Raw genomic sequence first — 15255 nt, forward strand, 5'->3', positions numbered from 1 at the left:
AAAAAAAAAAAAAAAAAAAAAACACACAGAACTCAAGACTTACCTTTCCCTGCTGTATCCACCACCACCATATCCTCCTCCTCCACCTCCAGTTCTGTATCCACCACCAAAGCTTCTGTCACTGCCGCCAAAGCTTCTGTCGCCGTAGCTTCTGTCACCATAGCTTCTGTCGCTGTTGTAGCCACCTAAACATGCAAATTTATGTTAGAAAAAACTGAACATAAAGCTAGAGAAGAGTAACTTCTCATGTTTCAAGTCTCACCCCTTGAGAAGCCACGTCCTCCCCTCCCCCGGGAACCACCGCTGAACCTACCCCCGCGTGGACCGGAGCTGAACCCTCCTCTGGAGCGGCCACCCTTTCCTGCCTCATCAACTCGAATTGCCCGACCATCAAGTGTCTGCAACAAAAAGGAAAATTAGATTTCAAGTCTCAAATACCTCAAACTACATCAACACAACGTGAACAAAGATTACCTTTCCGTTCATGGCATCCAGAGCATCCTTGGCATCGTCGACATTGTCGTACTTGACAAAGCCGAAACCACGAGATCTGCCGGTCTCTTTGTCTCTGATAACATCGACTAGTTGGAGAAAAAAAATAAAAAATAAATGACCTATCCTTAACCAAAAAGCAGAGTACATATTCAATTAAAAATAACCTTACCTTTCTCAATTGTGCCATATTTGCCAAAAGCTGCAGCCAGAGAATCTTCATTGGTCTCGAAGCTCAGACCTCCGATGAAAAGCTTTCCCTCATCCGACATATTTAAAGTTTAACTAAAAAAAAGAGAAATATATACATTTACTTAAAATAGTTGAAAAACGATCATTAGAAATAATATAACATAGCGTGAAATGCAAAAGAAAGAAAAAAAAATAAATAAAAATGCCCCGCCCTGGCTAAGCAGTAGGCAGGATGACGCAGTTCCATTGGAAAGTAGGTCATGGTGGCAGTTACAAAATGGCGCCCGGTTATTGCGCACTTTCGGGCGGAGACAAAGCACGCATTTTGTAAAGAATAAAAAAGGTGAATTTTCAAAACCTAAATTAAAATAAGTTTATTTGAATACCACCGTCGAGTATTCGCCATTTCCAAATCAAAAACGATGACCATCAATTTGGTGGAAAGCCCCCCCCTTTCCACGTCGCCATTTTGTAACATCGGGCACGTTTTCTTTTGTCTCGGTGACCTACTTAACTGCAACACGATGCCCTACTTTCCAAGTTACATAAGTGACCCAATTAAAAAAAGCAGGTTAATAGTGGCGTGACCCACTTTTAAAGGATCGCCTCAGGAAAGCTTAAAAAATAATTTAACTTGTTAATTTAATTTTAGCAATTCGTTTAGAGAAAAATTTGAGCAAACTATTTTAAAATGTGCAAAACAAAATGAAAAAAAGAGGAGGGAATGCTGCATTTGTCACAACAGTAAATTTATAAGATAAAATAAAAATTACCTTTTTCTCTTTCGAGGATAACTGGGGAACAGCTGGTCGTGCTGATGCAAGTCGAATGAGAACGGGTAAGAAGGGGCGCTCCTTTTTATACCCTCCGCTCAGAGCGCTTCTTCTCCTATTCGTCAGAACTCTGACTCTACTGCCACCTCCTGTTCTGCGCAACGAACAACTATCAATAAAGGCTGAAAAACAAGCATATGTTCACGGAAACACTCAGTTTCGATTACGAAACAAGATCCCTCTACACATTTAAGTGAGAAAATAAAACAGCAACTTTAACACCGAATCTATTTCCTCTCGATATGCACAAAGAATAACCCGTTTAATGCCATTATTACTGTTATTTAATCATTTTAACCTATTTTCAGGGGACGGGGTTGGCCGCCATTACTGCTTGCTCCTTCTGCACGTTCCCTCCATTTTTAGACCTTACATTGATAGTTTTTTTAATCGTTTATAGCAGATATAAGTCCTTTGCCTTTATATGTTGGATATCCATTAGGAAATATGTAGTGGGGTGCATCACGACTCATGTATGCGTATGATATATATTTTTAGCATATCGTTTCACATATAATTTGCGCGCTTTCTTCTTTTTACAGTATGAGAAATGTCGATTCCTCTTCATGACAGACTGTAGTATCGAATTCTTTCTGCTTTTCTCCTTTGTACTATTTCTCTTGGGTTCTCCTTCGGTAATTAGTCATGGAGTTCCTTGTGTTTTATACCCGATCTATGAATCCTGAGTAGAAGTATTATCTTTCAGTACCACACGTGGCATGATATAGAAATACCGTACTTAAAGTAGAACTCCATCATACTCTCTAAAGCTAAAAGTGTTTATCCAAATATCTCCATGACAAAGTCTTTTTTATTTTTTGTTTAAACCTTATTTTAACTACATAAATTATGCCCCCCCCCCCCCAAAAAAAAAGAAAAACAAGCCCTTATACTGTTTAATCACTGTTGTTGTTTAATCTTCTAGTTTTCAGAGATAAAATGTATCATACAAGCTGTAGCCTATGTGAATAACCTGCATAGACACAAGAGGAGCAGTAAACAAAAAACAGCATGGTGATGGTTTGTGAGGAGGACCTCAGCAGCCTCAGATTGAGTGCCAGAGCCTTACAAAGACACTAATATCTCACAGTGTGAATAGTTTTCAAAATGTTGGACACTGGAATTGTATAAATCTAAAGACAAACAGAAAATAAATGTAAAAGGTGTTACTGATACTGATAAAACTAAATCACACGCAGATGGATTCTGTTTACTAAAGAAAAAGAAAGAGTCTGCACCTAGATTAAATCAGGCTTAACACAAGCAATTAGAAACCAGGGTTTATTCTCTGAACTCTAACAATTGTGCATAAATCCTTTAAAATGTTTGGATGAAAAAAGAGCTGTAGTTTTTCAGAATAATATGTGAATATTTCTTTAAGGTACTGTATAGGATAATGAAATGATCTGCAGATCACATGCAGGTGACTTTTTTCCTCTATCGTTAGTAAATTTCTTATCTGTCTGCAGTTTCAGGGTTTTCATTGTTTCAATATGTAAAGGAGTCCCCAGGAGGTTCAGCTCTGCCTTTCAGCAGTGGTAGAAAAGACAAGTCATGGGGGGAGGTTGAACAATAAAACAGATGGGGGGTCATCAGCCACATGTTGGTATTCAACAGACGTGCAGTTGCTTTCTAAAACACCTTTGAGGAAATTGAATTTTCAAATAGAGCCGTTGGTTTGTAACAAAGCTGTTTCGGCTTTCTGATTGAATCCAGTTCTTTCTTATCACTGCAGCCTTTCAAATGCAGTACATTTGCTCTCATTTGCATTACTCCTTTCAGCTTTTAATCTCTTTACCTGAAACCAGGTCTTTCTCAGGTTTAACAAATGTAGCCATCCTGTGAGGATCTATCATTGGGGTTTGTTTGGATTTTTAAGAGCATGAAGTCACCTCTGATTCTCTTAATACCAAATAAATCCCAGACCGACATTTTAACCATAACTATGTGCTTTATTATTAGGAGCATGTTGCAGCTCTTCTCACTGCTGCCAGTCTGCTCCATCGACGCCATCAGCATTCTTACTGCAGCTCTGAACTGGTGCTGTTCATTGCCTTGAGGCAACCTCAGAGGAAAAAACTGGGCGGTTTCACGAACAACCCTGAATAGCAGGAATTCAGTCGTTTCTCTTCTCTGTTAAAAGCAGAGGTGGTGCTTCTGCTTCCGCTCCACTGCAGAGAGCTGAGAATGAAACCGATGTTTAGATATGGGAGCTTCATTACAAAAGAATTTGGAGACAAAATTGATTGTATTAACATCTGCAGAGGGGAGATGCTTTGAATTATTATGAAGGTTCAGACTCTGTTTGCATGTCACAAAAGAAGATTTGTGTTTTCACCAAAAGGAGGGGGATGGGACAAATGGTGTGGGGGATGGGAGCCTCTCTCTGCAGCACAGAGGAGGAGGAGGAGGAGCATGGCGGAGAATGCAGGAGGAAATGGATGTTGTTTTTCTTTCCAACACAAAGAGAAGAGCTGAAAAGGCTCACGAATGCTCCATATTTATGAATGCTTAGCCATACTAAGAAACTAAGCATTATAATAAGAAAACATACCAACCTACTTTTTTCTTTGCTCTTATATTATCACTAATTTAGTAGAAAAACATACCAGTCAATTATATCTGTCTTAACATGCATTATTGAAGCCCTGTATAGCAAATAATCTATAAACAAATGAAGGTTTCAAACTGCTTATATTTCTTCACATTCTTTTTTTTAAATTATTTTGGTAATGGAGATCAACTTTAAAGGGACCATTCTCCGCAGAGAATTCACAATTCTACAATCATGAAAAGGCAATACATTGCTTATAGATGTTGGTTTTAAGAGGCACACGCTCAAACGGACATGAATGAGGTATATTACAGACAAATATCATATTTTTTAAGGTTACCTCCTCAGAACCTAAAAATTAGCTAAACATTGACATTGCATTAAAAAAAAACAGTGACAAAGGAGACAAATCAGGGTTCAGACTCTGCCGATCACATTAAAAAATGTAACAGAAATCTCAGCATTGAGGCACAGATACAAACAGAAATTTACCTAGATTGAGGAATATTTCAGGATCTTAAAGTTGAGGTTTCATTTGAAGATTAAACTGTTTAAATATAAAACATAATGTTGCCCTCCTTGTGTGCAGTGTCCAGGTTTCCTGGAGTCTGTGGCTGGAGCTAAGGTTAGTTTAAGAGAAACCAAGTAAAGTTGACTTATATCTTCTAGAAAATACATCTATTCTCAAAGATATGCCAAAGGTTTTTGCAAACACTGTTTTATGAAACTTCAACTTACCAAGCTTTTGGTAAGTGTAAGTGTCTAATGTGAAGGAAAAGAATACATTGATCAACAGCTTCTGCAAATTAAATCCTCATTTCATGTCTTCTTTGAGACAATATAACTTTAAAAGCAGCCTTCACCTTCCACCTTCAGGACCAGATAATCCAGCTGTAGATTAGATTATTATCTGTGAGCCTGTGGCTGCTTTTTGTTTTGATATCTGATATCAATTGATTGGTAATTACATTTAAAAAATACAATACATATTTTTTTTAATAAAAAGCAGCATCCAAGCTGCCATCCACATTCTTTTTTTTTAGTTTTTCTGCAATGGGCTATTGTCTTTTAAACTGGAAAAAAAATATTTGGTTTGAGTGTGCGTTTTCAATAATTTCACAGTTGTTTCTTTATGAGACATGGGTTTTCCTTTATCATACAGCCCATTCTGATTTTAGTTTAGTTATTTTTTTATTTCTTGTGTGAACCTCTATGCTTTTATCGTCCTATTTGCTTTAAAACTGACACATCTAAACCTCCTTTATCATTGTCAAATAATAAAGAACATCCCTATCCAACTCTTATTAGTGGGTTTTAATTGTAACACTATATGTAAATAATGCAAAAAAGATCAAGACCAAGATCATAACATTTATGCTTTTTCATGGTTTTTAGCTTACTTGTGATTTAATGGGCTAAAAAGAGAGATAGGAATAGAACCATTGAAATCAAACAAACAGCTAATTTTCAAGGAGCTTGATACCTAATCTCAAGTTATTTGAAACAGAAGGGCGCACCAAATTATCTCATGCATAGTCCTGATTCTATTCAACTTTTGGAGATAATACAAGTTGAAGGTTTTGTTGTTACAAGGCAAAATCATAAAATATTGACATTTACCGCAAGGACAATTATACGTCAATGATTCTTATTTAGACTTAGACTTGACTTTATTAATCCCTTGGGATATTTGAAGTGCTGAAAAACAGCAAGGTTGTTTAGGTGGATATTTATTGGAATATCTAAAAACATTTTCAAATGTCTTTATCCCTCTGGGTCACTTTCACCATAAACAGACTGAATTTATGAAGCACTCTTCTAGTCATGCTGCCAGCTCAGAGCATTTTACACCACAACCATATTGACCTAATCACACTGAAACATTCAAACACCAATATGCAGATCAGCATGTGGCTTGGAGTTAAGTTCCTTGCTCATGGGCACGGAACAGGAGGAATCTGGAGTCAAAATGTGCATTGGAAGATGTCTACTCTTCCAATTAGGCTCTAAAACACTGTAATTGGTTTTAACTCTAACCTGCACACATGATCTTGGTATTAAACATTTTATTACAAAGCTATTGGCCACATTCTTATTTATAAGATTGTTATCGACAGTAGGTCAGATAGTAACTACCTGTGACGTTTTAAAGAACCTCAATTTTAAAAATCCTAAACTGTCCCTTTAAGGACGAGAAAGGGAGCATGTGCATATTTTATGAGCTTAGGATACTGATACCGGTGATGGAGGAATTTAAATACTGCATGTTGTTGTAAGGCACAACTCATGACTCAAAAGATTTAGTCCTGAAACATTTCCATCGCTGATTTGCTGCCTCTTACATGTTGGTAATAAGAGTTAATAACAAGCCCCAAAGGCCCATACAGCTTAAACAAATAATCCGAGTGCAGAAACCCTCTTCAACAGCAGCCCTCAGAGAAAAACAATCAGCTTTTTGTCATGTTATATGCTACAATAAGAGCCATCAACATTCATGCTAAGTAAAAAAAAACTGGTTTCAACCCCTTTTGTTTATGTGAAGTAGCTCAACAGATGCCTCAATGTAAACACAGACACCTGTGTGGTTTTATATACTGCGTAAAATGGAATGCTCTCTGCTACTCTATGAGACACAACAAGAAGTCACAGTGAGTGGATTTCTTTAGTGCAGAACACTAGGAACGGTGGTGCCTATGCTGGTTTCGCCCAGGGGCTCCATGGACCAACAAACGCCTACGTATCTCCCTGCGGCGCCGCCTCTGATGCATCACAAGCTGAAGGCGCTCCATCTTAGAATGCAACGTTTTATTCTCCTCTTCAGAGGTGTGCAGCATATGACTCTCATCCCCTGCTGGAGAGAGAAGAAAATACATCTTACACAATATGCAGAAGGAAGCTTCTATTTACAGCAGCTAATGTTCAGTGTAGCATTATATGCACTTTCATAAAGACGGAACTTGCACAGCCCAGAGATTCTTATAGTATAGAGCATATATCAATCAGATTTAACTGGGAGTTCATTCTGCAAATCCAACTTTGTTATATATGTCTTTATGAAATCTGACAACCTAAATATTTTGTGGTAATAGATCATACTTGATGGTATGCACTTAAATCTGCATTTAGATACGTAATTGGACTGCTTAAAAATTAACTGGAATAAATGCAAACTGTGGTAGATCTATTGTGGATTTATTTGGTGCACTTTAAATGACTTGGATAATATTTTTGATTTAGTGCTGCTTAAAAAGGATTGGAATGTTCAATTGAATATAAAAAAAAGATCCTCTTATTGTAATAGTATGTTATTTACCGCTGCGTTCCGTGCTTTGGCTTATAGGAGGTGTGTTTGTTTGCTTGCATGGTTCCTCTGCAGTGAGATGGCTGCCTGGAAGCTTTGAGGCAGTGCAGAGATGACATAAAGGAGGGAGCAGCGCCCCCTGGTGGTGACAGGCAGCTCTGAGCAGGTCGTTAAGGATTTGGAGAATTATGGCAATGCCACGACGGGGATGACTGATGCCTCCGTGTCTGCAGGGGCCCAGGGTCCCTGATGGGATTGAATATTTGGAAATTATTAAATACACCAATAGAGTGAAAAATATAGTAAATCCAACAGAAGAGATACATAATAATAATATTTTGCCTTGATTCTTTGACATTAGTTCACAAATACATTCACCTTATTTTTATAGCAGTTTATGTTTAATTTGATTAGATGATGATCCAGATGATCCAGAATTTTATATATTTCATCACATTGTAACCTACACCTAAATCTAATTATGTCTAATCTGATAGATCAGATCAAAATAAGTATCGGAACACTGAAAGAAAAAGGAAAGTTGTGTTTCTTCCTAGTGTTTCAATTGTTAAATCTAAAAAAAAGCATTAAAAAAGTGCTCAATTAGCCTGACCAGCTTCTTAGCATCTTGTGCAAAGAGGTAAAAAAATTTTTTTTATAGTATGATGATTTCACCTGCATAACTATGGGTTATGCAGGTGGAATCATTTGGTATCTTTTAAGTTGAATTTTCAAAACATTCATCTGTATTTCCTATGTTAGTGTGCCAAACTCTATGAGGAACAAAAGAGACTTAGTAAGAGAACTAAAGAAACAGACTGAAAATGCATCCCATAATGCACCGCTCCTAATGCACAGCTCCCAGGAAGGAGGAGTTTCACAGCTTAGATCCACCCCTGACATCACAGAGCTTCAAAACTTTGTTGGACAGCCGCTCTCTTCATCTTTGATTTGAAAATGTTTCAGAACTATGTCATTTTAATGCATAAGTTGTTTCTTACAATAATATTAAGTATTTCAATTGGTCTCTCTGGTTTTCCTCTATATCCAGTACCAGTATCCTAAGTTTGCACCCTTTATGAGATTTACCCTGACTAAAAACTAGACAAGTCGCTTGAATCTGTCTTTTTGAGCTCCTGAAGAAAAAAATCTGAATTGTACCCCTTAAGCATTTTTTCACTGCCTGAATAAGAGACAGCTCAAAAGCTTCAACCCCACTTACTGTCCACGCTATGTGTTCTTTCTTTATCATACCTGACCATCCAACATCCTGCACCATCAAACAACCTCCACCGTTCATAGGAGTGATAGTAAAACGTTTTGTCTGGGTATTGGAGCCAAGTGAGAGGAATAGGACCGAGCCTAATACTCCACATAGTTCCTAAAGATCATGTATTAAATTATGTTCTATTGTCTAAACTGTTTCCGGTGAGGGTTGGACTCCACCAAGGTTGCCCTTTGTCACCGAATCTGTTCATAACTTTTATGGACAGAATTTCTAGGGGCAGCCAAGGTGTTGAGGGGATCTGTTTTGGTGGCCTTAGGATTCGCAGGTGATGTGGTTTTCTTGGCTACAACAGGGCGTGATCTACAGCTCTCATTGGAGCGGTTTGCAGCCGAGTGTGAAGTGGCCAGGATGAGGATAGGTGCCTCCAAATCCAAGACCATGGTCTTGAGCCGGAAAGGATAGAGTGCCTTCTCCGGGTTGGAGCCGGAAAGGATAGAGTGCCTTCTCCGGGTTGGGGAGGATGTACTGCCCCTAGTGGAAGAGTTTAAGTATCTTGGGGTCTTATTCACGTATGAGGGGAAGATGGAGCGGGAGATCGACAGGTGGATTAGTGCGGAATCTACTGTGAAGCGTGCGCTGTACCGGTCTGTTGTGGTGAAGAGAGAGCTGAGCCAAAAAGCAAAACTCTCGATTTACCGGTCGATCTACATTCCTACCCTCATCTATGGTCATGAGCTTTGGGTCATGACCGAAAGAACGAGATCCCGGATACAAGCGGCTGAAATGAGTTTTCTCAATAGTGTGTCTGGGCTCTCCCTTAGAGATAGGGGAGGAGCTCAGTCATCTGGGGAGGACTCAGAGTAGAGCCGCTCTCCTCCACATCGAGAGGAGCCAGTTGAGGTGGCTCGGGCATCTGATTAGGATGCCTCCTGGACGTCTCCCTGGTGAGGTGTTCCAGGCACGTCCCACCGGGAGGAGGCCCAGGGGGAAACCCAGGACACGCTGGAGGGACTATGTTTCTCGGCTGGCATGGGAGCGCCTAGGGATTCCCCCGGAGGAGCTGGCCCAAGTGGCTGGGCCACCCTACTGAAGTTTCTACCCCCGCGACCCGACCCCAGATGTCTAAACTGTTAATGCTAAAGCTAAAAGCTTTGCTTCGCTAAGGCAGGAGCTACAGTTAGTGCTGCTGTTGTGGGACTTAGGGGTTTCTAAATAACAATAAAGCAGCTATTTTCTTTGTCTTTTTTATGAGCTATTAATCTCAAGTTTGACACCATCATGTCTGCCATGGGATGAAAGTAAGACAATCGCCTTAAGCCGCCATTTTAGTAGTCCATCACTGCTTGTGATGACTAGTTGTCAGAACATTAACACATTTTTATTTTAAAACTTATATTTATTACAACAGTATTCTAATTTCCACGCTACTTTGAATTTTAAACTGGATGTTTGAAACATACCATGTGCTGTTTGTAATGTGCATTATCACACTGATCACACACACACACACACACACACACACACACACACACACACACACACACACACACACACACACACACACACATCTTTTGTTTCCATTTTGTTCATAGTTTCTTAGCTTTTGGTTGTTCTTTTGGTTTATTTCCTAGTTTAGTTTAACGTTAGCAAATTCCCAGTATCTGAACTGGGAATGGAAGTATTTGGTTGATGTTGTGTTCATCCTTAATGTTGGTGTAAGGTTCGCTGTTTAAGATCTACTGTTCTATAATACTGTCAGCAGAGAAAAACTCAAAACAATAACTGACTGAAGGCTTGTTGGGTTTAAACTCCTACTAATCAGATGGTTCACAGATGAAGTAGTTTTGATTAAAATGAGTAACTTTGAAAACAATAATTTAACAGGTTATCTATAACCAAAAGAAAGCAACTGTTTAACGACACAGACCATCATTATATCCCAGTTTGCAAAGTGGTCCATCCTGGCCTCTTACTTTAGTTGGCTGCCATGTCTTGTTAAGCTTTTAGGTATGCATACTCTTTTTATTTTCATTTGAAAGATCGAAAAGCGCTCTCTAAGATGTTTGGCTGATGTCAGGACCTTGACCTGTTCACTGTGTTCCTTGGTCTTAATGATGCCAATTGTTTACCAATGATCCTAAACAGACTTCTGAGGACTTTGCAAATGCACTATAGCAATACTAAAATAAAAAATTTTTTTTTGATTATTAATAAAATGAAAATAAATAAATAAAACGGTCCAAGTGGCGAATAGCTTATGGTTTCCGTGCCAGTGCATATCATAATATCGCATTAATTTAGTATTGTCTTTAGTACAAGTCCCATAACAGTGGCCAGGACCATTTCCACAGGGGCACCGGCCCCTCTTGCCCATGTCTAGAATCGCCCATGTTACACAGTAAAATAGGCTGAACACGGAATGCAACTTTAATGTCCGTACACTTCACAGATGCTACTTTGTGTTTGTGTATCGCATTTTTAACCTGAACTGAGAAAAAGTTTAACTGTTGCAAATACTTTTGAACTGTTTGTTCAAAGACCACATCTCAAGAAAAACTTACCAGAGAAAGTTCCAGAGAAGACACCTGGAGAATGACTCGTAACACTGTCAATAACAGCTCCTGGAGGCTTTAACTGTCCAGGAACATCGCCCTGTAAAGAAAAAATATAAACATCTGAATAAAAAATATTTCTGTTAACTAAAGAAATCATAAGAAGAATAAAATAATCATCAGCGACCTCTACAAAGGTTGAAGCTGGTGCTGGACTCAGGCGTCCTGGTTCAGACCCCGATGGTCTGGATGAACAGACTGGTGTAGCTGCATGAGGTAGACTGTAGGAAGGTGTAGGATTCAAAATTGGACAAGGTGTGCAGGCAGATGAGCAGCTACCAGATCCTGCATTTGTTGAAGATATGAAGTCAGTTCTGGGTCTATGTGTGCTGCGTTGGAGCAGGGATGTAGAATGAGCTGAAACTAAAGGTGGAGAGGACGTCTTTGAGCAGCTGAATCCCATGGAGGATCCATCAGAGGAAGATTCATGCAAGTCCATATTGTTCATCTCTGCAGGTTGACGCGTGCATCTGGGCTGAACTATTGAGTCCATGTTCCGCTGGAGCTCCCTCACTTTCTGCGTCATTTGGAGCTGGACATACATTGTATGAGCACCGGCTCCCAGGCTGAGGGTTAGAGGCAGGCGTCCAGAAAGAAAGTCGTTTATCTACAAGAAGTGCAGATTAATTAAAAATGTATCCTTCACTTTGTCTTCCAAATGTTAAAACATTATTTAGTTGAAGATGGATGTTAACTTGGATAAATGCTAAAAATTGCTAAATGCTGAAAAATTGAAAAACTTCATATTTAGAGAGAAAAAACAAACAAAAACAATAAATGCCAAATAGAGGTCTGATATGATAAAAAGAAAAAGGGGTAAAAAGGGAAAATCTATCGAGCTTTGGATCCAGAAAAATAACAAATCCTGTAATTAACTCATCAAGACCATGCTGGATACTGCATTTAATTTAGCTTTCTATTCCAACACAGTTTATTTTGTAGATGCAATTCACAACAGATCTCACTCATATGAACTTGAAAAGATTTTTTTTCACTTTGAAAGCCTGATTTTTTTTCCTTAAAATGGTCCCAATGGCTTGCAGCTTATTAAGCTGATGGTGGATTTGAAGAAACAGAATATTTCAGCAGTTTTCTTATTTGTTTTATTAATAAAGAGTAATGTTTGTAAAACTGTCGTCCATCAGAATGACATAGAATCATTTCAATCCCCAACCAGTTATGGTTGTTTTTGTTATTAACTAACATCAGTAGCATGCAGTGATCCTACAGAGAGTAAATTAAGATTATTTACAACTGATAGAAAAGGATATTCATCCTACCTACTTTAAATTTTAGGTGGGAGTCTTGAGGATTTACTTTGTAGGACAAAAGTAGGGTCCCTAACAGTGGACAATGGATTGCCAGTATTAGGTTTATATACATAAAAATACAAAATGATGCAAGTATAGTTTTCCAATTCAAACATATATTAAACTGATAATTGATCATGAATTCACTTAAATGCTAAACTATAAGCCAGACTGACTGCAGAGAGTCACTGTTTTTGCATCACTTCCTCATCCAGTGGTAACATGTTGTAGCAGTGGGAAGAAAACTCCAATTTAAGGGAACTATCCTCCAGCAGGAGGATAGTTCCCCACATTTTCTTTTACTTTAGCGCAAGAAATCAAATTAAAATCACCAAGACTAAATGATTGTTGAAACTGTTCAGATGACCCCATCGAAAGTTTCAAAAATACTGAAAATCAATGTCCCCAAGGTCTTATTCAAGGACAAACTTTTAGTCTAAATAACCAATTATATATTAATACTTTATGCATAATATAACTTCACCAGATCAGAGCATTAAATCAATCGAGTAAACTGTACTGCCTTTGCTGTACCTTTCTTATATCTCACCCAGAATAGCACAGGGTATCCTGAGTTATATTCTATATTTATACTGCTATAGGCTTAGGCCTACAGAGGACATAGGGACCACTTTTCATAATTGTGCTTTAATCTATCTCTATTCCACCATTATGCAATATTTTTCAGTTCAACTAACAATCTGATGCTCATTCATAGCTTCATATGGTCTGTTCCTATTTAGCTGTGACATCATCCTGGTGAAAAATATCAGCTGGGCTGCAACCATCAACAGCTTTCTTTGTATATGTCGGAGTCGGGACAGTTTTTTTTTTAGAGTAGTCCTGTTTCTCTCCTCGACTCTTCTTCTGCTGTGACTAATTGTATGTGCTCTCTCATCCCTTGACATGTAAACTGACTCAGAACTCAACTTTTCTTTCCTAGGAAGAGCCACCCGTTGAGCTATCGTTTGTGTATTTGCCTCTGTTTTCTGTCTTGTTGAACCCCTGTCGGCCTTGACAGGAGGCCTCTCATGCTGAGCCTGGTTCTGCAGGTTTTTTTTTTTTTTTTTTTTTTTTAAGGGAGTTTTCTTGTATGCTTGGTGCAAGGGATTGCTGTAGAGTCAATGACAAAATGCAAGCAAATATGGCCGCCACAAGCTTCTCCAGGAGGAGTGTGTCCTGCAAGTCAAATGTCGGAATGCATTTAGCTGGGTTTTCCTTGATAGAAACCTTCTACCAACCTGACTGTATGATCTGATTGGATAGTCTCTGGAATACCTTGAGATGACATGTGTTTTAAAATGGCTCTATAAATATAGTGAACTGAAAAAAAAAGTATGAATTAAATGAAATGACCCAAGCAACAGGCCTAGAGGTACTAGGCCTTACTAACTTTGGTGCTTGGGGAAACTTCTACAGTTTCTAAAATACATTACAAACTAGCATTATCTGCAAAGTGCACAGAGTCAGAATCAGATAAAATTTATTTTTTAGCTTTAGCGCTTTGTTTTTACATGAAATAATTAAACCCCTTAGGCAAACTCTTACCTGGGACTCTGTTAAACTCTCCAAGGTGTTCATCACTGTCCTCTCTTTAGTTGAATTCTGCATCAGAACAAAAACCTATGTATTACACTGTGATTACATTAATTATATTTATGTCAGAGCGTGCAGTGAGGTTCACTTACCGCTGAACCAGTTTCAATGACAGGGACCAGAGTCAATCTGCTGCCATCTGTCACTCCCTGCTCCACCAGTGCCCCCGCAGTCAGGTGCCTAATGGTATAAACATGTGATGCAGGTTATGCATTATGTGCAGGTTATGCAAGTTTAAGTGTAACGTCCCCTTCACATGGAAATCCACCACACATCCTGTACCCTACCTGTCTTTATGAACCACTATGATCCTGTCTGTTTGCAGCCTCAGTTTTTGTGAGATCAGCCTCCTCAGACCCTCGGCAGTCTCTCCCCGGTGGACACTGAGCTCCACCGGGAAGCCGGTTGTTGAAGTGACGGTCAAACGCATCGGTGTCCACCTGCTGGACACCCAAACACCGCCTAGAGGCTCAGGAGTAGTGAAGCTACAGGAGCTCCGCTGCTGCTGCAGACGGTCTTTAAAATTAAACCTTGATTAAAATAACTAAAACAAAACAACAAACGATATCTGTTTACTTCTCATTCCAATTGCTTCATCCGACGCAACAAATGTTGTAAAACTCAGGAAAATGACGATGTAATTACAGTGCACTGTGTGACAGCTTCCTGAGTGTGACCTAAACAGCGCTTAGCTAAGAGTAAAACGTACGTATCCCTGTTAGGAATAAGCCCCGCCCCTCGAAACTCACAGCCAATCAGTGAAAGCTGACACAATTTTAAGGCAACATCTTATCCAATCAGGTAGCTTTGACTCTGTGAGGCTCCACCAATGTTTGTTTTTTACTCCCCATTCATAAATGATGCAATATAATCACGTTAGAAACAGGATGTCAAATGTCTTTGCTGAAATTACAAACTTTGAGATATTCCGGGATTATCCGGATTAATCAAAGTGTACGCATGAAAAAAAAGTATATATATATATTTTTTTTCCCACAAAAATTATATACTGTCTCTGAAGTTATCTATGTCACTTTTATTATATTTCAGTTTTAGTTTAGGTCTGTAAAAATTTTTTTTTGTTTTTTTGTCAATATTTTCTCTACTTTACATATTACAGCTGATTTGCTGGTACTG

The 15255-nt window shown here is 38.8% G+C and overlaps 2 protein-coding genes across 6 annotated transcripts in view; both read right to left on the minus strand.

Annotated features, from left to right (window-relative positions):
• The window catches only part of cirbp (cold inducible RNA binding protein), a 4248-nt gene extending 2646 nt beyond the window's left edge, over positions 1-1602 (minus strand). For 2 of the 5 annotated variants that reach the window (XM_015386721.1, XM_015386720.1), the window contains exons 1-5: positions 1458-1602; positions 665-777; positions 475-581; positions 263-398; positions 44-185 (exon numbers count right to left, since the gene is read on the minus strand). In XM_015386721.1, the coding sequence (XP_015242207.1) occupies positions 44-185; positions 263-398; positions 475-581; positions 665-764 (485 nt within the window). In that variant the 5' untranslated portion in view covers positions 765-777; positions 1458-1602. The remainder of the gene's footprint in view (positions 1-43; positions 186-262; positions 399-474; positions 582-664; positions 778-1457) is intronic. The other 3 variants (XM_015386723.1, XM_015386722.1, XM_015386719.1) reach the window with 2 other exon arrangements.
• Positions 1603-5766: 4164 nt separating this feature from the next.
• On the minus strand, positions 5767-14968 carry LOC107092305 (midnolin-A-like). The gene is made up of 7 exons (XM_015386688.1): positions 14406-14968; positions 14211-14298; positions 14071-14127; positions 11340-11819; positions 11162-11252; positions 7385-7618; positions 5767-6919 (listed from the first exon to the last, which is right to left on the minus strand). Exons 1-7 carry the CDS (start codon positions 14546-14548, stop codon positions 6747-6749), a joined length of 1266 nt encoding a protein of 421 aa, XP_015242174.1. The 5' UTR covers positions 14549-14968; the 3' UTR covers positions 5767-6746.
• Positions 14969-15255: the final 287 nt, after the last annotated feature.

Source organism: Cyprinodon variegatus, unplaced genomic scaffold, assembly GCF_000732505.1.
Source record: "Cyprinodon variegatus isolate N-32 unplaced genomic scaffold, C_variegatus-1.0 Scaffold374, whole genome shotgun sequence".
NCBI lineage: Eukaryota > Metazoa > Chordata > Actinopteri > Cyprinodontiformes > Cyprinodontidae > Cyprinodon > Cyprinodon variegatus.

Coding starts and splice junctions, on each gene's coding strand:
- LOC107092305 (XM_015386688.1), bottom strand. CDS start 14,548: ATGCGTTTGACCGTCACTTCAACAACCGGCTTCCCGGTGGAGCTCAGT. Junction 11,820..14,070: donor AGAGTTTAACAGAGTCCCAG/GTAAGAGTTTGC, acceptor CACTTCTTGTAG/ATAAACGACTTTCTTTCTGG. Junction 11,253..11,339: donor CAGCTTCAACCTTTGTAGAG/GTCGCTGATGAT, acceptor TTTTCTTTACAG/GGCGATGTTCCTGGACAGTT.